The sequence below is a fragment of the Rana temporaria genome, chromosome 5 (assembly GCF_905171775.1).
Source record: "Rana temporaria chromosome 5, aRanTem1.1, whole genome shotgun sequence".
Taxonomy (NCBI): domain Eukaryota; kingdom Metazoa; phylum Chordata; class Amphibia; order Anura; family Ranidae; genus Rana; species Rana temporaria.
The window spans coordinates 375,594,354-375,604,730 of NC_053493.1; the positions used below are offsets into that span (position 1 = coordinate 375,594,354).

Sequence of the window (10,377 nt, forward strand, 5' to 3'; positions counted from 1 at the left end):
TATTGTCGGTGGTGAGCCAGGGCCAGCACCCATTAAGGAAATCTTTATCCACAGTTTGAGTGGTGTTACACTCTTTCTGGACACGTCACAGGTCCCAGAAGATTGTACTGCCATTCAGGACGTGCAGAGTGACTCACACCCGGCTGTGACGGCACAAGCTGTCACAGCCGGGTGCCCACAGTAGTGATGCCGGCGCCGCAGAAGGAAAGGGAGAGAAGCGAGGCTCTGGGCACCCGCATCGCTGGACCGTAGGACCGGTGAGTGTATGTTTATTAAAAGTCAGCAGGTACTTTTTTGTAGCTGCTGACTTTTAATAAACACCAAAATGGGTGGAACTTGCATCTTCACTTCCTGGTTCCCTACTGCACATGCGCAACCCCACTGGTCCCTCCAGTCTTCTGGGACCTGTGTGTCTCCCAGAAGACAGCTGGGGGGTGTAGATACCGGCGGGGGTGTGGCGTAGATACCGGCAGGTGGCTCGGGTATCTATGCCTGGGAGTGGGAGCAAAATACCTGTATTTAATTTGACTTAAATTCAAATTTGACACCGGAGGGGGGGAGGAATCCGAAAAAGATGAAGTTCCATTTTTGGGTGGAACTCCGCTTTAAAAGAGGACTCCAACTATAAACAGATAAAATATGGTGAAAACAAAGCAAGTGTTTTGCCTGGTGTGTCGTATGCCTGCTCCCGCTGCTGACAATCAAATCCTCGGAGCACTGGCGGGGGACCCCAGAAGAAGAGAATATGGGCTGTTCTGTGCTAAAGTATTGCACTATTTTTTTATTTATTTTTTAAACAGGAAGGTTTACAATTACTTTAATGTATTGAACCTCCTAAATGTGCTTCAATATTGCTATAAGCTTTTTGTATGCCCCTCCATGGAACAATCGCAGTGTTCTGTTCCAGCAGCCATGTCAGAAGTGTAGCCGGTATTATTTAATCAGTGGCTACACACTTTAATATTTCAGCTTTATCTCCTCAATGTTTACTTAGAACTCCGAAATCTGACCTGATTTCTTCAAAAGCCTCAGTGATTTTATCAAGAGATTCCCAAGCATTAACGTGGCTGTGCTGTATCAGAGCTGATTCTGGAAGGAATTGTACCTCCCGAGCATCAGATTAGGACCATTCCTGTTTGCCTGGGAATAGAAGGGGAGCGTCAGAAGAAAAGACACTCTGTTCTCGCTCAGTGCCAGGCATGCTTTAGTCTACTAGTTCGATGAGTGGAAATAAAGAACAGCTCATGCCACCATATAAAGTCTTTTATCTTAGACTGCAGTTATGGGAATGCTCACAGGTGGATTACACCTAGGGTGTTCCATACAAACGCATGGGAACCTATTATCAATGACTTTACTGGTTTCTACGCCTGTATACCCCCAAAAAAGTGCAGCATACTCGGTCTACATAGAGCAAGCATAAAACTGAAAGATAAGTGCTTGCTGTGCTTTACTACTTGTTGCTTGTACTCCTTGTACTAAGTGCACAACTCAGTGATGGGGGTTCTTTAAAGCCAACCTCTCCCACCCCCCTTACTATTCTAACTTTTACGGTGCTACTCTGCCCGTTGCTTCCTCCATTGTAGCTGCACCAAAATATCAGGTCTCTGAGTTTACAAGAAGCAATGGGGTCACCCTTCCTCTGTCGTCATAAAGCAGAAATAATGTTCTTTAGCAAGGAACATATATTCTACAATATTAATTCTTTTACCAAAATTTAGGGTGTGCCGCAAATTGCCTCCAGCATTGCTCCTGTCTCTTCTTGCTGGAGGCGGACATTTTTCTTAAGCCTAGAGCCCCTGAACAGCAGTAGATCACAAAACGGAACTAAACCCATTTGATTTAATGGTTTCTGTAACGGTCAGGGGTTAACGCCATTTACGATATTCCATTCCACCAACCCACGACAGCTTATCGACATTCCACAATCCAGCAGACGAACCCGGCCCATAGGGTTCCCCATAAACGAGACACACAGTTCTGTTTGTTCTCTGGTTCAAACGAATAGACACTTTAATGGTAAACTCAGGCTTTTATACAGTAGAAACCAAGAGTGAACAATGAATCAACTCCACCCACAACATGACACAAGGAGCTCAAGACACATCTTTAGTCAGACTTTTTGGCATCGAGATAATCTACATGAGTTAATTACTAATCCTTTTACCCAGACAAGGTGACTCCGAGATAAGCTCTTTTCACCTGCTATACAATACACATTTCATCAATAGAACTTTTACACAATACAGTGTTAGTTGGCCTCACACAATGAAAAGGTCTTTAGAAGCCAGACTAGGGTTAGTTTACATGACAGTAGAAGACTTAATTACCACCATAACAGTCTATGTTCCACATTGAATGAGTCACTCTCTTATTGACCTGTTGGGTTCAGAATCAACAACCTGTAATTAGTTCTTTGCAGACATTCTTGAATATATTGTGGATTATCATTACTGTCCCATCTCATGTAATCCAAGATATCAGTTCTCAGTCATCCTATGCCCCTAGTGGACATAATATGACCCTAGACACAAGATTCATTGGTGAAGCTGAAACAGGAGTACCCCACACCCTTCAAGAGCCTCTGGGTCCCACGGGCCATTCTGTTACAGTTTAAAAAACAGTTGCATTCCTGGGAATGCCAGGATTACTAACTGTCACATTTGCTGTTGTCTTCAACCAAACTGTCAAACTATCAAATGGCTGGTTTCCTAATTGCTCAAGGGCAGCACCATGACAGTTGCAAGACAAACAGCAGCAGCTTCCTTGGCTGTAAAGAATAAAAGGGTTTAAATCCACTTTGAGGCTGTCGGCAGATCGGCCTCTACAGGCTGGCCGTGCCTAAAAATGGAGAGCAACTGAGCATGTGCAGAGCAGGGTGAGACAATGTATTATTGGATTTTAAACCACAGTCACTTATTTTTAATGTTCTACATAGATTTACCTGCAAAAGGGGCCAGCCTGAAGTCATCTAGCAGGACTTCATTTTCTGACTAAAGTTCCACTTTAACAGTATTTTTGTTGGCCACTAGGACCCAGCACTGCATCATTTAGCCACTTGCCAACCAGACCAATTCTGACCCTACATGTACAAATCTACTTTTTTTTTTTGCTATAAAATTAATTAGAACCCCAATCATATTTTTTATATATATAATTTTATTTTTTGCAGAGCCCCTATAGAATTAAATGATGGGTGTTGCAATTTTTTATGTCACACTGTATTTGCACAGCGGTTTTTCAAGTGCAGTTTTTGGGGGAAAAATACACTTTAATGTATTTTATTGCACACAAACGCAATAATAATAATACCTAATGTTTTTGTAAAATATAAAAGATATTACACTGAGTAAATGGATATCTAAAATGTCATGCTTTAAAATTGCTTCTGCCTGTGGATTGGTGGCAAATTACTTTACTTCTCCATAGGCGAAGCTTTAAACACCTTTTACAGGTTACCAGTTTAGAGTTCCTCACGTGTGGTGCAATCATCATTTACGTATGCGTGCGGAAGTAATGTATGCGTCTCTGCATTTGCGTGTAAGCACGGGGGACCGCTTTAATTTATTTTTTATTTTATCAAAAACAGGTCCTCTTTATTGAGAGATCTTGGGTCTAGTAGACCTCCATATCTCTCCTCTAGCCTCCAATGCAGCCGATCAGACATAGATCAGACTGATCTGCTTCTCCCTGGCTGCTAATGAACAGGTAAACAGAGATCCAGAACAGGAAGTGACAAAATACTCTTCACTTATGGTTTCCGGGGTCACAGAGCGGGGGGTAACAGCGTCAGTTCCTCTCTTTGCTGTGCAGCCATCACCGCCAATCGCATAGTTCTCAAGCTCCGTGATCGGCAGAGTCAGGAAAGGTGGCAGTACAGGGAATCACCGGCTGAAAATGTTCATACCAGATGCAGGCATCATTCTGGTATAACCACTGGAAACTGAGGACGTTCTACAGTCAGCAAGGGGTGTGTTCCGCAGATGTGACCTTCTTGGCAGGATCTTTCCTTCTGTGTGTGCACTCCCACCACCATGCTTGACTGTAGGCAACACACACTTGTCTTTGTACTCCTCACATGGTTGCTGCCACACACGCTTGACACCATCTGAACCAAATACGTTTTTCTTGGTCTCATCAGACCACAGGACATGGTTCCAGTAGTCTGCTTGTCTTCAGCAAACTGTTTGAAGGCTTTCTTGTGCATCATCTTTAGACGAGGCTTCCTTCTGGGACAACATCCATGCAGACCAATTTGATGCAGTGTGCAGTGTATGGTCTGAGCACCGACAGGCTGACCCCCCCACCCCTTCAAACTCTGCAGCAATGCTGACAGCACTCATACGTCTATTTCCGAAAGACAACCTCTGGATATGATGCTGAGCACGTGCACTTCAACTTCTTTGGTCGACAATGGCAAGGCCTGTTCTGAGTGGAACCTGTCCTGTTAAACCGCTATATGGTCTTGGTCACCGTGCTGCAGCTCAGTTTCAGGGTCCTGGCAATCTTCTTATAGCCTAGGCCATCTTTATGTAGAGCAACAGGTCTTTTTTTCAGATCCTCAGGGAGTTCTTTGCCATGAGGTGCCATATTGACCTTTCATTGACCAGTATAAGAGAGTGAGAGCGATAACACCAAATTTAACACACCTGTTCCCCATTCACACCTGAGACCTTGTAACACTAACGTGTCGCATGACATCGGGGAGGAAAAATTTCTAATTGGGCCCAATTTGGACATTTTCACTTGGGTGTATACTCACGTTTGTTACCAGAGGTTTAGACATTAATGGCTGTGTGTTGAGGTATTTTGAGGGGACAGCAACTTTACACTGTTATACAAGCTGTACACTCACTACTTTACATTGTAGCAAAGTAAGTGTAATTTCTTCAGTGTTGTCACATGAAAAGATAGAATAAAATATTTACAAAAATGTGAGGGGTGTACTCAATTTTGGGAGATACTGTAGCTAAGGAACAGCTATGTTAATCTAAATCAGGGGTAGGCAACCAGTAGCCCTCCAGCTGTTGTGGAAATACTTTTCCCATGAGGCATTGCATAACTGCAAGTTACAATTACTCCCGGAGGCATGATGGGACTTGTAGTTCGTAAACAGCTGGAGGACCACAGGTTTCCTAACCTGATGTAAACAAATTGAATCTAAATATTATCTAATAGTAAATTAATCAACATAAACATAGGTTGGACTTGTGTCTTTTTTCAACCTCACCTACTATGTAACGATGTAAACATATAATATTCCACAATGATTCATTGACAAGGTATTAATCGCATTTCCAAGAGATGATCAGACAGACAAAAACAACAGGTGACTCAATTACCGATGGGAATGCACATCTAGGAGGCACCAAATGGGAGAGACATACTTAACAGAAAGACACATAACCCCTTAATAAACAGTCTTTAGCGGGAGACCACAGTATCGGATTGCTTTAAACTGATCATATTAACCTCTGCTCTGAGTATCACAGTTAAAGCAGTCATTGCTGATTTGAGCATAGAAGACTCTCTATATGTATTGGGTCCTCAAGTTCCCAGAGTGGGTTTAGAACAAGACAACTCCAGGCCCATACCTCCCAAAGAGTAGTGTTCCCTTAAAAGCGTGGGTCCAAGTGAGTAGGCAAGAGACCACCCTGTAGTCCCCTCTAAAAGCCCCTGTCCTGGTTTGGTCTGTCACAACCTTATCATGACTGTTGCTGCTCCTTCACTGTCCCGTTGCAGGCAGGTTCTTGACATAGTTGTGCTGCTTAGGTAGAATACAAAAATGTCAGGTTACTTGCCTTAGCTGTCTGGCAAAGATGTGTAATCCTCAGGGCTGTATGGATAGAAATACAAATGCTTTGACGTGTAAAACATGCTAGCTCTTCGCCTGTGAGTTCAGAATTCTGTGACGTTGACTTACCTGAAAACTATAGAGCAATAAGCAGGGACACGTGGTGCGACCAAGATTTTTGCCTTCATTGAACAGACCAATACACTTCTGTACCTCTCTTTTTAGTTTCTTAGTATTAAAGCGGAGGTTCACCCTAAAAAAAAAATTCTAACATTACATTGTGCTCACTCTCGGCATTGACAGTACGCTGATGTTTTTTTTTTTTTTTGCCGTAAATACCGTTGTATAGCTATTTTCCCCGCCGGCTTCCGGGTAGTGGCTCCCTCGGGAGTGGGCGTTCCTATGCACAGGCTAAGTGATTGACGTGATGACAAAAGCTTCCCCCCGGCGCATAAGGCGCGTCACGAGTTGCCGAACTGCAAGTCGGTGCTATACGGCGCCTGCGCACCGACGTTCGGCTTCTTTCGGCAACTTGTGACGCGCCTTATGCGCCAGGGGGAAGCTTTTGTCATCACGTCAATCACTTAGCCTGTGCATAGGAATGCCCACTCCCGCAGGAGCCACTACCCGGAAGCCGGCGGGGAAAATAGCGATACAACTGTATGTACGGCAAAAAAAAAAAACATCAGCGTACTGTCAATGCCGAGAGTGAGCACAATGTAATGTTAGATAATTGTTTTTAGGGTGAACCTCCGCTTTAAGTTCCATTGGATACATCAGTGCCTCCCTTATCACATAGAGCCTGTGTATTAAATCTGAAAACGCCCTTTTCCAGCCATGATTGATCAGGGAGCTTAGCTGGAGGTCAGAAACAGGTTAACGGCACCCTTTTTGCTTCTCGGTGGAACCGTTTCATGATCACATAATCCTTCCACACACATCGTAGCAGACTTACTAAATGAATTTAACTTTGGGGAAGCTTGTAAATCACAGACGTAACACGAAGAATTCTAGAAAATCCACCATTATATTGAGAATTTATTAAGTGTTTAAACGCTCACATTAGACCGAGGAACAATTTCCCCGACCAAAAGCAAATTACAAAAGTGTTCTCTAGAGAAAATCGGGCTTTATTGGCGGGGTATTGAAAACATGCCTTTCGCTGACAAAAGCCAGCGATTTACCTACTTAATATGTTTAGTATAATCAGCCTGATGAGTGATGGCAGTTGTCAGTGCTGTTAGAAAACTCATTTTAAAATCAGCATGAAGTACTCAACAGCTCGCCATTCAAAGGCTTTCAGTCAACTAACAGAGCTGCCGGGAAGTGTAATTATAGGACGATATAATTGGCTGGCCTTAATTTCTTCCTGAGTAAATACTTGTGAGTGGAAATTAAACCTCACTTTAATGGTATACACAACTGTTAATCTTCTCCTGTGCTGCTGTGCTATGCAGGTCACTGGTTTATTGGCGGTGCAGGCTATGAGCGCTCTTTGTTTTTCTGTTCGGCACACATTACACATCACAAGTAAACACATTTAGTGTTAAAGTTTTGATAACATTTTAAGACTTAATTTAAAAGTGTAAAATACGCCAAACCTGGGACTTGAGAAGATTTTAACATCTTTGTCTTTCCACGCCGTTCTGATTAAAACGTATTAAAATCCAGATCAAAAAGTAATATATTGCAGCTCAGCAGTCCTTAGATGTTGTGGCTGCTTTAGCTTTCTTCTCTAAGGCCTCGTTCTCATTACTCCATTTGGAATCCTGTGCAGAATCGCCGCAAAGCTGCCCATGATTCCAAATTGCAGCAAAATGCATGATGCGCGTAATGGCACCCCAAACTCTGTTCAATTCAATTGTTGCACAAAAGAATCAAACGACTATTGTGCAAAAATGAAAATACCGTATTTATCGGCGTATACCGCACACTTTTTTGCCCTTAAAATCAGGGCAAAACCGTGGGTTTGCGATATACGCCGATACTCGCTTCCCGCGCTGTGTTTGAACGTGGCCGCCGACATATACCGAGTGCAGTACACTCGGGTACACTCGGCCATGCTCGGCTCCCCTCGCGATTATGCGACAGAAGCCGAGCGTGCCCGAGTGTACTGCGTATGTATGGGTTGGTACTTTCAGTGATATATTTAACAGACAAAAAGGGAGCATAAAAGAAGTTCATTGTTACGGATTGAATACACTTTGTAATGTACACGTGAAACTGGAACGAATGGTCATTTTCAAATCTGCGTGGAGTACAGCTATAAATCTGAAGTATCAATTTTGGATTACGTTTTTTGCCAAGTGCTTGAACAGCCATGTCATTTTTCAAAAAGTTTGATCTCTGTAACATCTTCTTGGCAATTTTTTTTTTATGTAATCTTTATTTATGACAAAGAAAAATAAAGAGGATACACATAATGAACTTCATCACCAACATACTGCAAGGCAGGAATCAATTAAACCGATTAATACAAGCAGCAGTAGGTCATGAACACCTTACCAATGCAAAACTGACCTTTCCCGTAAGGGGATAAACTGGCACAGAGACTACCTAGTCTAATAGAGATGTGTTTAGGTGGGTATGTATTGCCTCCCGGAGTGAGTAGCTATTCTAGGTTTCCGGGTCCAGCAGAGGCCCTATCCTGCATGTCCTCAGTAGAGAGGGCAAAAAATGACATGAGAAAAGGGAAGGAAGAGAAAGCGGAGCCATCTCTGCCTGGCACGCACCCATGTTACTACTGGAAAAATGCGGGTAATTGCTCACATCCAAAGATCAGCTCTGAAAAAGAGAGTAAAGTGTATTGAAAATGGTGGTCCTGCCAGGTCTAGGGTAGAGACCTAAGAGGATGAACTATGTTGACCAAGACGTACCTTAAGGGAGGGCTCGGCAAGCTCCAATAATACGGTCACATCCAGGCTGGAAAAACATATACCCCGTGTCAGAGGTATGTTTTAGCCAAGGGACCCAAATAGTGTTGAAATGTTCCCTAGTGCCATTGCACGTTGCTACCCATTCCTCCACTTTCCTAATCTCCTTATCTTCTTGGTAGTTATTTTTCGCATTTTTTTCTTTAATAAAAATCTATTGAAAGTGAAAAATTTTGCTCCGTTATCCAAAGAATAATTTTATTTTATTTTTATTTTTTTCAGCTTGCAGGACGGACCATGCCAGATACTCAAACATCTCTGAAAGCCGTAGAAAACATGTTGGAAACGTTACAGATCACTCAGTCCTAAGTCTTCTAAAGCCACTAACTGTACCCATGTGACCCAGATCTCCTAGTCATAATTTTGTCTTTTAAAGTGGAGCTCCAAGCTGAAAAAAAAAAAAAACGATACGGTTAGCGATGCCCTAAGTAGTTGTTCTATATTAGTTGAAGTAGGCAGCCAGCCACTTGGTGGTAACATGGAAAATGGCTGCCCAGTTTTATGTTCTGATATCTCTATCTGAAGGCTCATACAGGCATGCATGACATAGATGAACCACTGCACCAACATGTATGATCAGATCTGCAGTCTACCCCCACAGTGTGTGTGTACATGTTACTAAGAACTAGTGCTCACAAACGATTGACATTGCACCCCAAAATCAGACCTTTAGCTTGGCAGCTTGCTTTTAGAATTGACCCAGAAGACATCCCGAAAGTAGAATATTTTCAGATATTTTGAAGCTTCTGAAATCTGCATTAGGTTGTTTTTTTTAAGGGACTTTCATTACTGTGCCGGGAGTTTCACTTTCAGGTGGAAGCGCTCTAACGCTATGATTAATAAACGTAATCATAACAATGCAGCCTTTTCGTTCCTTAGTTAGCTGTGACATCACAAAGGCACGGAAAGACTTGAAATAACAACCATCTTTTGGCTGTGAAGGAGTGAATGAAAATCGGTAGCGAAATGTGTCACACTTTGTATTTGTAGACAGGAATGAAAGCATGTTTTATGCCGTAATGCGTTATTAATAATTTCACTGAAACATAATTTATTTGCCTTGATGGTTAAATTAAATGCAAAATACCTTGTTTAATTAGATGTTATACACCATTTTTTATTAAAAAAAAATGTTTTTTCCTCCCTGATTTTGTTTATGTTCATAGTAATGGATTCTGACAGGAGGGTATAAAAATGATTTGGCTGACAGCTAAACATTTAAAGCGGTTCTCCCACGCAAAAACTTTTTTTTTTTTAAAGGGCTATTTAAATTGCTAATGCCAGTTATTCTTTAACCACTTGCCGACCTCCTCATGTAGATATACGTCAGCAGAATGGCACGGACAGGCACATCAACGTACCTGTAGGTGCTCTGCTTGACGTGGGTGGGGGGTCCGATCAGGACCCCCTCGCTACATGCGGCGGTCGGTAAGCCTCGGGGAGCGATCCGGGACGACGGCGCGGCTATTTGTTTATAGCCGCTCTGTCGCGATCGCTCCCCGGAGCTGAAGAACGGGGAGAGCCGTGTGTAAACACGGCTTCCCCGTGCTTCACTATGGCGGCGCATCGATCGAGTGATCCCTTTTATAGGGGAGACTCGATCGATGATGTCAGTCCTACAGCCACACCCCCCTACAGTAGTAAACACAC

At 42.9% G+C, this 10,377-nt stretch overlaps 1 protein-coding gene across 1 annotated transcript in view; it reads left to right on the forward strand.

Moving 5' to 3' along the window:
• EMC2 (ER membrane protein complex subunit 2) overlaps nt 1-9,875 on the forward strand; it is a 127,690-nt gene extending 117,815 nt beyond the window's left edge. The window contains exon 12 of the mRNA XM_040354853.1: nt 8,950-9,875. Coding sequence (XP_040210787.1) covers nt 8,950-9,036 — 87 coding nt within the window. The 3' untranslated portion in view covers nt 9,037-9,875. The remainder of the gene's footprint in view (nt 1-8,949) is intronic.
• Nucleotides 9,876-10,377: the final 502 nt, after the last annotated feature.